Source organism: Colletotrichum scovillei, assembly GCF_011075155.1.
Source record: "Colletotrichum scovillei strain TJNH1 chromosome Unknown Contig00001, whole genome shotgun sequence".
NCBI classification, from domain to species: domain Eukaryota; kingdom Fungi; phylum Ascomycota; class Sordariomycetes; order Glomerellales; family Glomerellaceae; genus Colletotrichum; species Colletotrichum scovillei.
The window spans coordinates 2,840,189-2,856,365 of NW_023336259.1; the positions used below are offsets into that span (position 1 = coordinate 2,840,189).

Genomic DNA, 16,177 nt, shown 5'->3' on the forward strand with positions numbered 1-16,177 from the left:
GGAGGTGTTCGAGGAAACTTCCACCGGTGCAGGCAAACCCAGCCTTCTAGAAGTTTAGCGTGCCGGTCCAGGCTGGAGCTGCCCCTGGAGAGGTTGGCGGCGGGACGGGAGTCATGGCAGCTCCAAGCCCTCCAAGTGCCAACCCTCCAAACTGTCCAAGCCAGACAGCGTGGTATTCGTGGCAGCCCAGCCGTTGAAGCTCCGTGCCCGTCAGAATAGTGCGGTCATCATCATCCAATTCCCACGCCGTTGCATTTCCTATACCTGTCCATCCTTCCCTCGAGTCGAGTACTCGGTATAATAACAACGTCCTTTTATGGCAACTCGACTCATCCTTGACTCATACGTGTTCCATGAACAGCGTTTCCGGACCTCGAAACTTGGCATTAAACACTATCAAGTCAAGCCTCGGACCCTTTGGCTCAACTACGTGAAGCTCATGGTAGTTTCACATGCGCTTTACCGAGACAGTCTTTTTTGCGAAAGAGAAATCAGACCGTCCGGACCACCGTCGTTTGTTTCTTTGTCTTGTCTTGTTTCCTGTACCGTATTTGTATCACTCTACCCCGTTTCCTCTTTTCCCTTCTTGGACACGTCAATTCATTCGATCCATCTTCTTATCCGTTCAGTCTTGATTGGTTTCTCAATTGTGTGTGTGTTTTTTTCCAAAACATATCATTCACGGGAGCCTCCCTCAACCATAAACAAGCCTCGAAAGCAGCTCAGTACTTAGCTTACTTTATATAATACCCACAACTCGACTTCTTATCGATCGGGTTTGCCGCCGGCTTCGGAGACTCGCCCGAAAATTTTCACCTGCCACATACGGCTGATCCTTCCATTTTCACTGGGACTCACTCGTACAGAGTCTGCATAGCCAGGACCAGCCTACCAGGGAACCTCAACAGTCATAGGTACGACTCACACGCACGCGATCTGGGAGTCACAGGGCCCTATCGTTTAGCTCCACCCAAGGGAAGATCGAAGCCAGCAAGGGACACACCACCAAGGCCCCAAGGGAGACAGACGCTTCACACTCTCATCTCGGTATTCGGCATGTCGTCTATCAGCCAGTTGAAAGGCCCTCAGAGGCTGTCTTGGACAACACGCCGCATGGCCATGCCCAACAAGTCTCAGCTTCGGCTGAGAACCCGCGGATTGCCCTCGCGAGCACCATCGGCCACTCACAATCCATCGTCACTGTCCCAAAAGATCCAAACCTCCCCTTCCCGCCGGTCACTTCTGAACCTTGGGGTAGATACGGGTCGTTCCCCATCTGGCCGTCGGCCCTGCAGCGCGCTAAATCCCGACCTGCACCGCTGCCCACCACCCCTCATCCTCGCTGCTCCCGCTTACACCCAACCTGCGCGCTTGACTTCGGTGCCTGTCCCGACATTTTCATCTTCTTCCTATCATCCCAAAAACTTCGCGTTTGGACACCTGCGAGGACAAGCTGCATCTCTGGTTTCTTGGCAATCTCCCCGTCCATTCATTGCAAGGGCCCCGGGTTCCTACGATTCGATTTCCCAAAATAGGTCCTTTGCAACCTCAGCCATGGTCGCCAACAAGATCGATGGCACTGCCGTCGCCAAGAAGATTCGGGAGTCCATTGCCAGCGACATTCTCGAGAAGCAAAAGGCGAACCCGAGGTTCCAGCCTCGCCTTACCATCATTCAAGGTATATCTCATCACTTTCGGAACTCGTCGTCTATCGACAATGCTGACAATACTCTTCCACAGTCGGTGACAGATCGGACTCAAGTATGTCGTACTTCGTCATTTACCCCACCATGAAATTTATCACGATGCTCACAACCCCGCAGGCACCTATGTGCGCATGAAGCAGAAGGCCGCAAAGGAGGTAAGACATGTCACTGACACCTCAGGTCTACTGACCAATGATTAACGTGGTCAGGCAAATGTCGATTGTGAATTGGTCAACTTCCCCGAGTCCATCTCTGAGCCCGAGCTCTTGGATCGCATCTACCGCCTCAACGACGACCCTGCTGTTCACGGTATCTTGGTTCAGCTCCCCATCCCGAAGCACCTCGATGAGTACGTCATCACATCTGCCGTTGCAGACGAAAAGGATGTCGATGGCTTCGGCACCAGGAACATCGGCGAGCTTGCCAAGAAGGGTGGCCGCCCTTTCTTCATCCCTTGCACTCCCAAGGGTGTGATGGTTCTGTTGAAGGAGGCTGGAGTCGACGTGAAGGGCAAGAACGCTGTTGTCCTTGGACGCAGTGATATCGTTGGCAGCCCTGTCAGCTACCTGCTTCGCAACGCCGACGCGACTGTCACCGTGTGCCACTCCAAGAGCCAAGACTTGGAGGCACACCTCAAGGCGGCGGACATTGTCATTGCGGCCATTGGCCAGCCCGGATTCGTCAAGGGCGAGTGGCTCAAGCCTGGTGTTGTTGTGATTGATGTCGGTACCAACTACGTCCCCGATGCCTCCAAGAAGTCTGGTCAGCGCCTCGTCGGAGACGTCGACTACGACTCCGCTGCCGAGGTTGCTTCCCACATCACCCCTGTTCCGGGTGGTGTTGGTCCCATGACCGTCGCCATGCTTCTGTCCAACGTCGTCGAGTCTACAGTCAAGTCGTTTGAGAAGCAAAAACAGAGAAAGATCTCTCCTCTGCCGCTGCACCTCAAGGAGCCTGTCCCCTCCGACATTGAGGTCTCTAGAGCCCAGAACCCCAAGCAAATCACTCGCCTGGCGAAGGAGGTCGGCATTGCTTCTCACGAACTCGAGCCGTACGGAGCCTACAAGGCCAAGGTTGACTTGACCATCCTGAAGCGTCTCGAGCACCGTCGCAATGGCAAGTATGTTGTCGTAACGGGTATCACTCCCACGCCTCTTGGTGAGGGCAAGTCAACCACCACGATGGGTATCGCTCAAGCCCTTGGCGCCCACCTTGGCCGCGTTACATTCGCCAACGTCCGCCAGCCTAGTCAGGGACCTACCTTTGGTATCAAGGGTGGTGCCGCTGGTGGTGGTTACGCCCAGGTTATTCCCATGGACGAGTTCAACCTCCACTTGACTGGAGACATCCACGCCATCACTGCGGCAAACAACCTGCTCGCTGCTGCGATTGAGACTCGCATGTTCCACGAGAACACTCAGAAGGATGGCCCTCTCTACAAGCGTCTTGTGCCCGCCAAGGGCGGCAAGAGAGTGTTCCCGCCAGTCTTCTTGCCCCGTCTCAAGAAGCTCGGCATCGACAAGACGAACCCCGACGACCTTACCGCTGATGAGATTCGCCGTTTCGCTCGCCTCGACATCGACCCCGAGACCATCACCTGGAGACGCGTTCTGGATGTCAACGATCGCCACTTGCGTGGTATTACCGTTGGCACTGCGCCGACTGAGAAGGGCCAGACCCGTGAGACTGGCTTCGACATCTCTGTTGCCAGCGAGTGCATGGCCATTCTTGCTCTCAGCACTGACCTGGCTGATATGCGTAAGCGTCTGGGCAACATGGTCATTGCTAGCTCCAGAGCCGGTGACCCTGTCACCTGTGACGACATCGGCGCTGGCGGCGCGCTCACTGCTCTTATGAGAGACGCCCTGAAGCCCAACCTGATGCAAACCTTGGAGGGAACTCCTGTGTTTGTGCACGCTGGTCCTTTTGCCAACATCAGCGTTGGCAACAGCTCCATTCTGGCTGACAAGATGGCCTTGAAGATTGTCGGTACCGAGCCTGATGAGGACCACTCTGAGAAGGCCGGTTTCGCCATCACTGAGGCTGGCTTTGACTTCACCATGGGTGGTGAGCGTTTCTTCAACCTCAAGTGCCGTGCCTCCGGCCTTGTTCCTGACGTTGTTGTTATCGTTGCGACCGTCCGTGCTCTCAAGGTTCACGGCGGCGGTCCCCCTATCTCCCCTGGTGCGCCTCTCAATGCTGTGTACAAGGAGGAGAATGTCGACATTCTTCGCGCTGGTTGCGTCAACTTGAAGAAGCACATCGAGAATGCTAAGCAGTACGGCATTCCCGTTGTTGTTGCCATTAACAAGTTCGTCACGGACACTGACGCTGAAATCGCTGTCATCCGTGAGGAGTCCATCGCTGCCGGTGCCGAGGATGCCATCCTGTCCAACCACTGGGCCGAGGGTGGTAAGGGCGCCATTGAGCTTGGCAAGGGTGTCATCGCCGCCAGTGAGAAGCCCAAGGACTACAAGCTTCTGTACGACCTCGAGGGAACTGTTCAGCAGCGCATCGAGGCCATCGGTCAGAAGATGTACGGCGCCGCTGCTGTTGAGTTCAGCGAGCTTGCTCAGAAGAAGGTTGATACCTACACCAGGCAAGGCTTCGGAAACCTTCCCATCTGCGTTGCCAAGACGCAGTACTCCCTGTCTCACGACCCTGAGCTGAAGGGTGCTCCTACTGGCTTCACCGTTCCCATCAGGGACGTCAGACTGGCTGCTGGTGCAGGCTACGTGTAAGTTGAGCTACCCATGAGAGAACCATTACATTACTGACAAAAGTTACAGCTACGCGCTCGCCGCAGATATCCAGACTATCCCGGGTCTGCCCACTGCCCCTGGCTACTTGAACGTCGACGTCGACACCGAGACCGGTGAGATTGACGGCTTGTTCTAAATGCGTAGAGGGACCATCTTACGTACGACATTTTGAATTTTGGGGGCGCTTATAGAGAGAATTGATTTTCATGGCGGGACGTGGGAAAAAAGGAAAGCGGCATTCCATTTATTCAACAAATGGCGCTGGGGGATACGGAAAGAAAGACTAAAGAAATATGCATCTGTTCAACAATGATACCTCCTCTCGGACTCTTAGATAGACCGAATACAAGAATACAAGACTATTCACATTCAAAGAGAGTAAAGGCCCGATTACGCTTGTTGATGCCCCTTCTCCCCTCCTATCCTTCTTCCTATGGCTTGATTGCTGGGAGCGGTGTGCAACTTTTGTGCCCTAGGTATCGCCAAAGAGGCGTGCTCAGCAGTAGGCTTACCCAACAACTCGGAGCCGAAGACGTTGACATAATCGGCCGACATTCAGAAGCCCCAGCAACGACTCCCGATATCATCTCATACCAAATTGCCAACCTCCCCGACGAGGATTCCCAAAACGGGTGTACCTTACTACAGAAATCACCCAAACCAGGTCATCGTAACTTTCTTCTCCCTCTGGCATTTCCATCGCGGAGGCTCATTGCCCGCTTTCTCGAAGTAGTCAGCGGGAGTCGGTGTGTATGAAGGGGGGACCGTGATTTAGTCGTTTCATCGGGGAGCCGGAATAGAGTTACGGGAAGCGATGCTCCGTTTTTCTTGGTCATGCTCAATTCCGGCCGGGCCTGGAGATGAGATGTATGGGATTCCGCGGTGGGTGTACCATGTAAGGCGGCGGCTGCGTCGGCAGTGTCATTGCGACATTAGTATTTGTTATCCAGCATCACGGTGAGTTAGTTACCTTTGTGAGTGAGTCCTTGGTTGGCGTGTTCCCGTTTCTGGTGGAAGCAATTGTGACAAACTTGGAAGCGTTTTCGTCTCGGGCCGGCTCGAGTTGTCTGGTTCTGGTGGGTTTCGAGTTCACGTCCTCCCCTAACCTCCCTCCGTCTCGACACCCTCTCTTTTACGCTGTCGCTGCTCATCGTCTCTCGCGGCTTAAGTAAGCGGAGGTTCTTCGCCTATGTTGTAGCCACTGGAGAAGGATGACCGGGATTGTGAGACCCTTGACTTGGCTACTTGCGCAGGGTGCGCATTCTAAATGATCTCTGGGTTGTTATGGCTCATCGATCGATTACTCAACCTGAACTCGACGACCTCATGTTGCTTGGTTCAATAGCTTTATTACGCCAAAGCGATTCGGCGATACTAGACCTTCGGCGAGTATCTTGTCTTTCCACGGCCAACAGGGCTCTGATCTAAAGTCCGACACAGTCGTTGATGCTCCGGGGGAAAGTAGGATAAAGCAGGAGCTCTTGGCGGGGTATCACGATCCGGACATCAGACGACCGTTGGAAAACCCCAACCTCATCGGCTGCCAAATCTTTCGAAGAGCTTACCAGTTTTGTCTTGAGAGTTTGCAAATGTTCAGACCACTCTGCCAAACGTTGATTTTTCCATAGGTCCAAAATCCACGCTGAAACCAATAGGGGTAAGCTACATGACATGCATGAGAGGATGTTATCACATAGGAATTGAGTAGAAGATTTGGGTTTCCCATTTGTCCATTGTTCTATGAATCATCAAAAGCTACAGTGTGGCCACCGAGGCCAAGCTTCTGTAAAGGGTATGAACGCGCGCGCGACGACAATGGCCGAGCGGCAGCCACCTAGCAGAACGATATCTCTTTGACCAAACACTAAGAAAGGATTTGAACCCTATATCCTCTGTTCTTTTTGTTGCCAAGCTGCTGCCGCATAAAAGCAAAAAGAAAAGCAAAACCAGAAGGCCGTTCCTGTACCCGTATATACTCCAACACCATACAAAGAGACCAAAGGAGATCAAGGTATGCACACGAAGAACTTCGTGGAGTGACGCCAGTGATATAAGCAAGTAAGGATATTGACGACAATGAAGCCATGCCGAACCACTCGCATATAACTCAGGATGCATCGCTCACGGACGGCTGTCACGAATTACCAGCCAAACTGCTCGCAGTGAAGCTCCACAGCCGGACCAGATGTGCGGATGCACCCAGCGGTCGTATTGCGTACCTGCGTCATCAGGCTCTCAGGACCACAGCCCATGACGAGAACTCGCTCGCTAGAGGGCGTCTCATCAATAGCATTCTGGATGATCTTGGCGACGTCGGGGCGTCCGTAGTGAACAGGGATACCGCCCAAGCTGTTCAAAGCTCTGTCTTGCTGGATGGTGGGAGACGAAGGCGAGGTGACATCAGACTCAAAGCCGGACTTCTCGGGGTCGGATACGGTGCGAGTGTTGATACGAGGAGGCTGCTGAGGAACGCCGTTGGTGGTCTCGAACTTTTCAGATGAAGGGGTGAAGGGTGTCGACGCCTCAGACGAGATGGTGCCCGAGCGGGATCGATCCTCCTTGGAAGAGCCGGGAGTCTGGGATGAGGAGCCCTGACTTCCAGGCGCGCGGGTGACGTAGAGTTGGATGTTGGCACCGAGGGCCTGACGAATCGTGGAGAGGTGACCGGCGAACCACTCGAGACGAGCTGAGAGATCCGATTAGTTTGGGAGTTTGGGAGACAAAGTTAATCGTGAAATGTACTTACCGGGATCCTTGACCATCCAGACAAAAGTGACACTCGGCATAGATCCCTGCGCAGCCTTCTTGAGCAAGTTGAGAACCGTGCCAACAGTGAAGCTGGCTCCGCTACCTCCAGCGACGAGGACGATCTTGTTGTACTCGGAAGGGTTAGGGAACGTTCCATAGGAGCCCTCAACAGAAGCCTTGAGGGTTGCACCGGGGTTCTGGACTGCGTATTCATGGAGCTCGCGGGTGAAGCCATCGTACGAGTTGATGACAAACTCCAGAGGGTTCATGGCGGCAATGGTGAAAGGGTGCATCTCCAGAGCGCGGATCTTGGGAACCCATAGGAAGCAGTGTTCTCCAGAGCTTGCGCCAATGGGTGCCTTCTTGAGGATGATGCGAGTGCCACCGTGGGGGAGCGGGTAGACGGTTGCGTTGTTGTTGAAGCTGTAGAGCACGACGCGAATGAATCTCACAACGCGATCCGCAACCCAGATACCAGCAGCAACAGCCGTAATGATGATGATCTTCTTGCTAAGTTCGGGCTGGTGAAGGCCGACGAGAACCATCGAAATTGCGAAGAAAGACACGTGAAGAATGTAGAAGAGCTCATAGTACCACAATCGCACGATGGCTCCGGCGAGCACAAGAGAAAGGAAGGTGAACCCGGAGGCGATGCCGTAGATTTCTTCGGCAACACGAAGGCGTGCCATGTTACCAGCCTCGATGAAGTAGGCGGAGTATGTGGCACCGTGGACAATGATGAGAACCATGGTGATGTAGCCGGCAACTTGGTGCAAGACATTGAGCCTCTCGTAAGACCAAGCGGTGAGGAAGCCGAGAGGAGTGTTCTTCAGGCTGAGGAAGACCACGAAAGCGATGTTGGCGATGGACAGCCTGTAAAGAATCAGTTTCCGGTGGTTCTAGTGATGGTAGTGGCGTTTGAATGTTTAAAACTTACCATCCTGCGCGAGCCGCGATGACTGTGAGATAGGGAAGAGCGGAGGCGTCAATGTGAGTGAATAGCAGGGCGATGTTGATTACGAGGTAGCTAAGAGCTACAACGAAGTGGCCGGTGGATGGCAGAGCAGGGAACTTGTAGACGGTGACTCTTCGGATGGATCTATGTGGTGGTCAGTAATTTTGTGCGATAAAGTACAAGCTGATTTTTTCTCGAGTCTTACCGAGACACAAAGAGGAATGGCTTTGCCAGACCAGACAGCTTCGTACCAAGACCGGCCTTTGAAGCACCACGACGACCCAGATGGAAGACAATGAAGAGGCCCATGATAGAAGCCAGGGCGATGGCGAAGTACGTCGTCGCCTCCTGGTTCAGCTTAGTCCGCTTTGCGAAGAGCAAAGGGTAAGCTGAGGGGCCACTAGCTCCTCCAGCCATTTTTGCGCGTAGTCGTGCGGATGAGTGAGCAAGTTGAGGCTATTCGCAGTCTGGAGAAGGGATGGAGGATTAGCGCGGTGGGCAAGGTTGTCGTCGTGAGTTGAAGTGAACCGAAAGGACGGATGAGAAGCGGGAATGTGCCAAGTTTATAACAAGAAGGTATTGTTATGATGTGTTGACGAGGGTGTGAAAGAAGACTCGTTGATAAGAATGGCGCGGAGGGTCTCAGAGTATTGTGATGAAGAGGGAGGATACTTACTCGGGACGCGGCAGTGGGAGGTGTGTGTGAAGTAGAAAAAACCTGGAAGACCCCCCTTTGCGGCAAGCGGGAGCGGGAGAGGGTGAGGAAGAATAAAGTGAAGCGTTGTGTACCGGAGATAATACTGAGGTGAGGTGAATATGTGTGAAGGACGGGCCAGGTGGGAGTGGTGGGAGTGGAGGTTGGCCCGGGTAGATTGGGTAGGTAGGGAAGGTACACAGTCCAGGTCGTGCCTTCCTTAAGATTTTAGATTCATCCCACCCTTGTGGCTTAGGATCGATCTTATTTCAAGGTAAGGTAAGGTAAGGTAGAAAGAAAGAAGAATAATAACGAGAACCCTGAATATTACGAGACTGTAAGGTTTGGCAGAGCGGATCTGTCTAGGAAGGAGTTGCTGCTACCTGGTTCTTTCCCTAGAGCGTACCTTCCTTGCTTTTTTCCTATACTTCCCTACCGGTTCCTATCTCTTCCTTCATCCAGTACTTTTGAGATGTATCTGATGATGAAGAGGGGCGTTGAAAAACTCTGAAAAAAGGCGTCGAATCCTGCCACTCTATGTAACTCATACGTGAACTTACACAAGTCGTCTGCATGCCCCCACTTACACGCTGTCCTTGGATGAATGCGGTCTACCGACGTAGTTCCCGTGGCTTAACCCGCGTGGCTTTTTCTCCCACTCACCCTTATTTTTTTTTTTTTCCTGATCATCCCCTCCTTTCCTGATCGCAGCTGGACTTCAGATAGCAGGGCAAACGTCCAGATAAGAAAGAAGAGGGAGGGTATCACCGTCAGACTCGAGAGCAACCAGCCCAAGGTTGCCCCGATGAAAATGTTGCAATGATAGCCGTCGGATTGTGTATTCAGTCTAGACCTTCCCTTCGCGGCCGGCCACCCGCTTCACATGGCACCCTCCCTCAATTTGTTGGCCCTCTCATGTTGCTTTGCTTACAACGCACTTACACAACGGCGGTCCCAAAGACCTGTGCATACCAGGGACCGATTGCCCTGCTCCATAAACATCCATGTGAGACAAGCGCCACGTTCCCCAGATAAGTCGATCCGTTGAAGTCCCTGGTCTCGACAAGAAGAAAAACAGGGACTTTCCCCTCTCACACGGTAGGGTAGGTACATCTCTCTCGTCCCGCCTCGAGACTCGAAGATGCCAAGCAAAAGAATAACAAGCCTTGGTTCATGTGGAGAGCCTCGAGCCGTTCCTGGATAGCTGCGTCGTACGGCCGCTGAGTAAAAGTGCTCAAACACCGTACGTGGACACATATCGCCGCTCCATGCCAATGTCCAATTGGCGAGATAGCCAACCCCATCTTCGATGAGGGTCCTTTTCGATGCCGGTAGCCGGTGTAACTTTCACGCCATCTTGTTCTCCGCAGCTGGAGCAGGCGCAGCAGCAGGGCGGGAAGGGAGCTTGGACAGCGGCAAGCGGGAAGGGAGGCGAGAAGAAAAGACGGGGGAAATTGTTTGCCAGGGAAGGTCTCACGGATCGTGGACCTAGATTAAGATGGATTCCCCTACGAGGATTTGAGAATTTGAGAAACAGAGAGGGCCGTATGGTCTAGCTCCATAGAGCCTGGACTAGCTGTTTTGGTTTGGTCAGCTTGACAAAGCACTCTACATTTCTTTTGCGTTGCGATGGAAAAGACCATGGTCCATAGACGAGGTACTTTTGTGTAGGGTACATACTATGGCAAGGAAAGCAAAGTTCGTTGAGGTTAAAGTAGAGTGGCCCGTCACGCCTATGATGGACAGCCCCTCGACCCCACCGTTGTCTGCAGCATGCCGTGAACCGCCGCCAGGACTCGGACGGGGCCTCGCTACACAGCACACAGCCAAAGACGGAAGCACGGGGGTTGTTGACACAATTTGGGTGAATCGAGCCAAACCGCAAAAAGAAACGAGACAACGCCAAGGAGAGACAGATTCCGCCTCACAAGCCAGATACTGTCATGGCCGAGGGCTGAGGGCTGAGTGAAAGCCAGGCTTCCGGCTCCAAAATGCATCCAGATAGTAGCATCCAGTGTGGAGCTCTGGTATCAACGTGCCTATCTGCATCTTGCAGATAGATTGACTTGCCTAGATGGGATAGGAACATTATTGCAAAGGCCCTCGTACGGGCCGTGTTTTTCGGGTACAACTTGGAGCCCAAAAATCCCTTGTGAGAGAGATCCTTGGAATGTCTTGTCAGCAGCAAATCTTGTCGACCTCCTCAAAGTCACCTGCTAAAAGGGTGACCCTGGCCCCCCTTGACCTTGCTGCATTAGGCCGTGATCCGTTAGTCGTGATCTTCGCCATAGTCCACCCGCGTCTAATTCCCGAGAGGGTAAGTCGTCAAGGGCTTGCTTGACAGGCCTCGTGTTTTCGCTTGGAAACGGCACCGTTCCAGTGGGGGTTTCCTCGACTTACACGCCGCCTCCGGAGACGGGATGAACTAGAGGTGCCAGGGCCTGACGGGAGAGCGCGGGAGGACGGGACATGAAGTGAGTGGCGTGGACCTGGCCTGGCCAGTGCTGGACTACACTCGTCGTTGTCCACTTCAATCCGTAGTTTGACAGTCCGTCAAGAACTCTCAGTGTGATGTGACGCGACGCGGCTGGCCAAAGTGTGCTTCCAGCCAGCTTAGACTCGTCACATTTGCACCGCTGGCTGGTGCTCGTTGCCGCCATCGCCGGAAGCAGCCGCGCGCGCTGCGTCAGAAGGGCAAAGACTGCCTTCATACATACAACTCGAAGCGACAGCGTGGATGTATGTCAAAGTCAGCCGGTGAGGGTGTCCAATGAGATGGAGCCAGGTCGAATAATCTAATCAATCTGTTGTAAAAGGCGGCGGCGAATGGCATGAGGTAGGCTTTCGGTCGGTGACACTGCCCAAGCCGTCTAGCTAGAGTGGGCGGGCAAATAGCTGCTCCGAAGCCAGGATGCCGTTGTATCGTGCTCATTTGCGTAGCATCGCGTGTACCAGACTTTTGTCGCGTAACGACTTGCCCGTTTCTCTCGCTCGTGCGTCTGACTCCGATAGTCTGGTAGCCTTGGTAGAGGTCTGATTCATCTTCAAAAGACAAATGTCTTGGTGAAAGCAGCCGCTGCCTTGCAAATCCACGCGTACCATACCGGAGGGCAAGCGATTCGCCGGATCCGGAACGATGCAATTCCGTCTAGCGGGCTGGCAGATTACCGTTAACTTTGTTGGGCGTCATGGATCTGGTGCTTCCGTTGCTTCTCGAGCTGTCACTTTGCGGAACAATTCACTCGTTCTCTAGAGTACAGAGTTGCTCATCCACGTGTTCTCGGGCGTGATGTGAGGTGAAAGTGCGGAGACGATGGGAAGCGGCAGGTTCTGAAGCACGCCAAAATGCAGTCGTTTTCGTTGGGTGCCAGAAGCCAAAGGTGCCTCCATCACAACAGATGCAGCTAAGCATGATGTGCCTAGATCGTGCCTGTCTCTGCGTGCCACTCACATCATCTTTGAGTGATGAGAAAGCCACACCCCTTGACCATTCCAGGTCCACGTTTGGGCTGAGACAGTTGACGTGCGCACTGGCGACGCAGGTTGAGGCTCGTGTACATGCCGTTCCCGAGACAAGATCCAGATCTGTCTGGCCTGGTATTGCTGAGGGTGGATCGGATTGAGTTGACCTATGATTTGAATATACAAGCGGGAGAGGCGCAAAAGACTGAGTCGGGAGGAAGAGTCATGTTGGAACCTATTGGCAGCAGGGCGTAGTTGCGTTGGTATCAGTTCACGAAGAGGGAGCCCGTGGAAGAGAAAGGAAGAGAGGAATGCAATGGTGTGGTGAACAATCCACCCGCGCGGGTAACTACGCTAGACGTAGAAAGGATATTGGAGAAGTAGATAGCAAGGTACATCCCTCAGTGCAATGCCAAGGCTTCGATGGTAGTATCTCAGTAACTGCTGGCAATCTCGAGCCCCAGTCTTCCTCCTCCCGGCCCCACCATCCGCTTTCTCGACATCAATTTGACTTCACTCGCCTGCCCACCACTACCGACGTCAACCTGGACGACACAGACTTCCGCATTTGTCATTGGCAGATTCCAACGTTTACTCAAGGCCGCCTTCATCAACATACTTCGCTGCCCTGGTCAACGGGGAAACACATGAATCAGCTGGCCGCGCGGATGCAGAGACAGAGACAGAGACAGAGACAAACGCCACTCACCGATCGACTCTTACTCTAGAAACAGGATCTCAACATCGTTACAAGGGACTAACACCACGCGGCGATAGCAGCCGGGTCTTTCTAGATTGCAAATCGATGGCGAAAAACAAACAAGCATCCGGTATGCACTCTCATTTGCTCCTTTCTGGGGCCAATCCGACATCAAAACCGCTTTGCAGATCACCATCCTCTTGCAGAACTCCCTCTAGTCGAAGCATACGCAATCTCTTTACCGGGTACCTCCGCTGTCGCGCGAGCCTACACTGGCGACGATACCTTGAACGTCTCTCCAAATCGCTGAAGCACCTCGGACGCCTCCTGCGTCAACTCTATCTCCGCCGGCCTCGAACCATCTGACTCCATAAAGTTATGGAACATGAGTCCACCACCAGTCTGGTGCTTTGGACAGAGGCGAGGTTTAAACTTGCAGTCGCAAGCGGGAGCGTCGTCAGCTTTCTCGTTTAGCTGTACCTCCAGACTGTTCTGCAAGGAACTCCATGGCTTCTTGATCTCTCCTGCGTCTTCAGAAGCCGTCGCTTGCTCGAATAATGCCCCGGCGATCTTGCGCCTCTCTGAGGCATTAGCTTCGAGCCCTTCGATCTTTCCAAGCTCAAGATTGGCATACGATCTGAGGAGGTTGATGGACCGCCAAACCTCTGCTGTTTGGGCTTCTGTCTGCCAAGCACCCAAGTTGCTATTCCACTCGTGGAGCACTTCAAGCAAGTTGAATGCTCTCTGCAAGCTGTGCGAATCCCTCTGTCCGAGTGCTGCTATGATTTCCTTTCTCCTTCTCACGAAATCCGCTAGTCTCCAGAAGTTGGGTACATCAGCGTTGATGCCCTCCTTTGCTTTGGTGTCAGGCCACAGGACATTCTGTATGATATCTGGCAGAGTCTTCCTCGTTTGTTGGTCTCCAAATATGCGATATGATTCTGACCGTGCCTTGCTTAGCGCAGACATCAGCTCTGTCCGCAGCTGAGAAGCTCTGTCACTGTGTTGAGCATCAGAGCCGGCGTCATCCACAGCCCTGGGAACAGTCATGTATGATGTCCACTTCAACGCTTCGCTCTTAGCTTGAAGCTTGATCTGAAGCTCCTGGGTTTGTCGTGCAAGTTTTGCCAGTTCGTTTTCGCTCTCTTGCTTGGCCGTCTCTAAAGCCGCGAGCTTATCTGTGGTCTTTTGACGTTGCTCCTCCAAAGCGTTGTTCTGGGCTTCGAGATTGCGAAGTTCCGTCTCTTGCGTCTCTCGCTCTCTGTTGAGTTCTCTGAGTCTATCCGATACGGTCTGCTCCGCATTCGAATCTCGCTCTTGGGCTTCGGTCTGCATATCTTCAAGCTTGCTCTGGAAAGTGCGAACTTGTTCTTTGAGGCGATCTCTCTCCTCCTTCATGCACGACTCTACCCTGCGCGCTAGCTCAAGCTTCTCTGTTGCCTGCTGTTCTAGAGTACGCTTGGTCCGTTCTGATAACTCTTGGACTTGTCGTTGCAGCGACTTTATTAAGCGAGTTTGTTTTTCATTCTCTGGGGCCTCTTTCTCGCCTGAGCCAGACTGATTGCCTGTCTTTGGAAAGGGTTTCTCGAGGTATAGTGCCATCTGGGATTTAAGCTCGAGGATGGCGTCAGCTAGTCGTTTAACAGACCTAATCGTCGTCCTCGTTTCTGCTAGCATCTTGTCCGTCGAATCGCCAGCTTGCCCCAGCTGAAGGGACATATTCAGCAAGCCGACCTGGTCGAATACTCGCTTGCCATGCATCTCCAACAGGTCCACAATGCACTGCAGTGACTCGGGCACCTCTGGACGATCCAGAAGCATCTTGTAGTTGTGAAGGGCTTCCATCGCTTCTCTGATCTTGCGCTCACTCACGGCTTCGAGCGCGCTCTCGAGCTTCAATTTCTCGTCCAATCTGTACTTTAATATGCGGCAATAGTCCTTGATTTCCGCAAGTCTGGCGCTGATCTCCCGCTCCAGCGTGGGACACCGCAGGCACTCTGGCCTTGCCGCGGCCGGATCGAGGTTTTCCCAGGTTTTGGTAAAGGGATCTGTGAAGACAGGGCTTGGCTCAGGAGCTACCGTCGTGTCCATGAACTCTACGACCTGGCTGCCTCTAGGACTCAAGACGAATCTGACCCCATCACGGGGAGGCGGGGTTTCTTGCTGTGAGGTGGTGTCGAATGCTGGCGCCTCTGATGGGATGCTCGCCACGGGAACGCTGAGTCTCATTTCGTTGGGAGCTGAACGCAGCGGATGATTGCCGAAGATCCCAGTCGGAGGCTGCGGCTGGAAACCCGGTGCGAGCGTAGTCGATTCGCGAGCGTGCTGCGCAGCGTAGTCCAGGCTGCTAGCATACCTCTGGCGCACCTCCAACCGCTGCGTCGCGATCTTGGTAAAGGCCATGACGGCAGACCTACGCTCGTCGTTATTACGCTTGACCTGGTCATCGAGGATCCTGAGAGAATCGACCAGGTCCTTGTTGTCGATCTGGAACATCCGCTGCACCTGGTCTCCTTGATGTCTGGCCCCGACATACTCGTTCACTTCCCTGCTGTTCTTCGCCATGTCTCTAAGGACGCCGTTCAGCTGTTCGAGGTCCCGTTGTAGAATCTCCCCACTATCGTTGATTCTGTTCTCAATGATCTCCTCGGTGTTACGGTGATCGAGGGCCAGCACGCGCGCCGTCTCAAGGAACGTCTCCCAACGTCTTGCATCCCTGGAGCACCCACTCATCACCACCACGCCCGGTATGTGACCCCAGTGATCGCCATTACGCGTGAGAGTCTGCTGGATGAACTTGTGCTGCCTCCTCAAAGACCCGTCCAGCTGCTCCCAGGCCATCTGCATCCTCTCCGCCGCGCACTTCACCTCCACCTCGTCAAGCTTCTCCATCACGGCATCCATGTCCTGCCGATACGTCAGCCGCAGCCGCGCCTCCTCCTGCGCAGAGGTATACATCAGCCGGCAGAGCTGGTGGATGATGCGGTTCACAAACGGGACCTTGACCCACGTCCGCCCCTGCATCCACTCCAGCAGCGCGGAAATCATGCCGTCGTTGGACGTCTCGAGGTCGAAGAGGGCGTAGTAGTCGTCCGAGGACATGCTCTCCCCAGTCGCCTTCTCAAACTCTTCCTTGCGGAGCCGGGCCGC

The 16,177-nt window shown here is 53.7% G+C and overlaps 2 protein-coding genes across 2 annotated transcripts; one reads left to right on the plus strand and one right to left on the minus strand.

Annotated features, from left to right (window-relative positions):
* The first annotated feature begins 253 nt into the window (after window positions 1-253).
* On the plus strand, window positions 254-4,789 carry HER10_EVM0009353 (formate-tetrahydrofolate ligase). Its single transcript, XM_035478843.1, has 5 exons — window positions 254-1,678; window positions 1,741-1,761; window positions 1,824-1,861; window positions 1,916-4,443; window positions 4,496-4,789. Exons 1-5 carry the CDS (start codon window positions 1,057-1,059, stop codon window positions 4,602-4,604), a joined length of 3,318 nt encoding a protein of 1,105 aa, XP_035338734.1. The 5' UTR covers window positions 254-1,056; the 3' UTR covers window positions 4,605-4,789.
* A 1,394-nt stretch (window positions 4,790-6,183) lies between these two features.
* Window positions 6,184-9,352, minus strand: HER10_EVM0005704 (ferric reductase like transmembrane component). The gene is made up of 4 exons (XM_035482992.1): window positions 8,377-9,352; window positions 8,154-8,315; window positions 7,215-8,089; window positions 6,184-7,154 (listed from the first exon to the last, which is right to left on the minus strand). Exons 1-4 carry the CDS (start codon window positions 8,586-8,588, stop codon window positions 6,610-6,612), a joined length of 1,794 nt encoding a protein of 597 aa, XP_035338375.1. The 5' UTR covers window positions 8,589-9,352; the 3' UTR covers window positions 6,184-6,609.
* Between the last annotated feature and the right edge of the window lie 6,825 nt (window positions 9,353-16,177).

Coding starts and splice junctions, on each gene's coding strand:
- HER10_EVM0005704 (XM_035482992.1), bottom strand. CDS start 8,588: ATGGCTGGAGGAGCTAGTGGCCCCTCAGCTTACCCTTTGCTCTTCGCA. Junction 8,090..8,153: donor ATCGCGGCTCGCGCAGGATG/GTAAGTTTTAAA, acceptor GATTCTTTACAG/GCTGTCCATCGCCAACATCG. Junction 7,155..7,214: donor CTGGATGGTCAAGGATCCCG/GTAAGTACATTT, acceptor CGGATCTCTCAG/CTCGTCTCGAGTGGTTCGCC.
- HER10_EVM0009353 (XM_035478843.1), top strand. CDS start 1,057: ATGTCGTCTATCAGCCAGTTGAAAGGCCCTCAGAGGCTGTCTTGGACA. Junction 1,762..1,823: donor CGGTGACAGATCGGACTCAA/GTATGTCGTACT, acceptor ACAACCCCGCAG/GCACCTATGTGCGCATGAAG. Junction 1,862..1,915: donor AGCAGAAGGCCGCAAAGGAG/GTAAGACATGTC, acceptor TAACGTGGTCAG/GCAAATGTCGATTGTGAATT.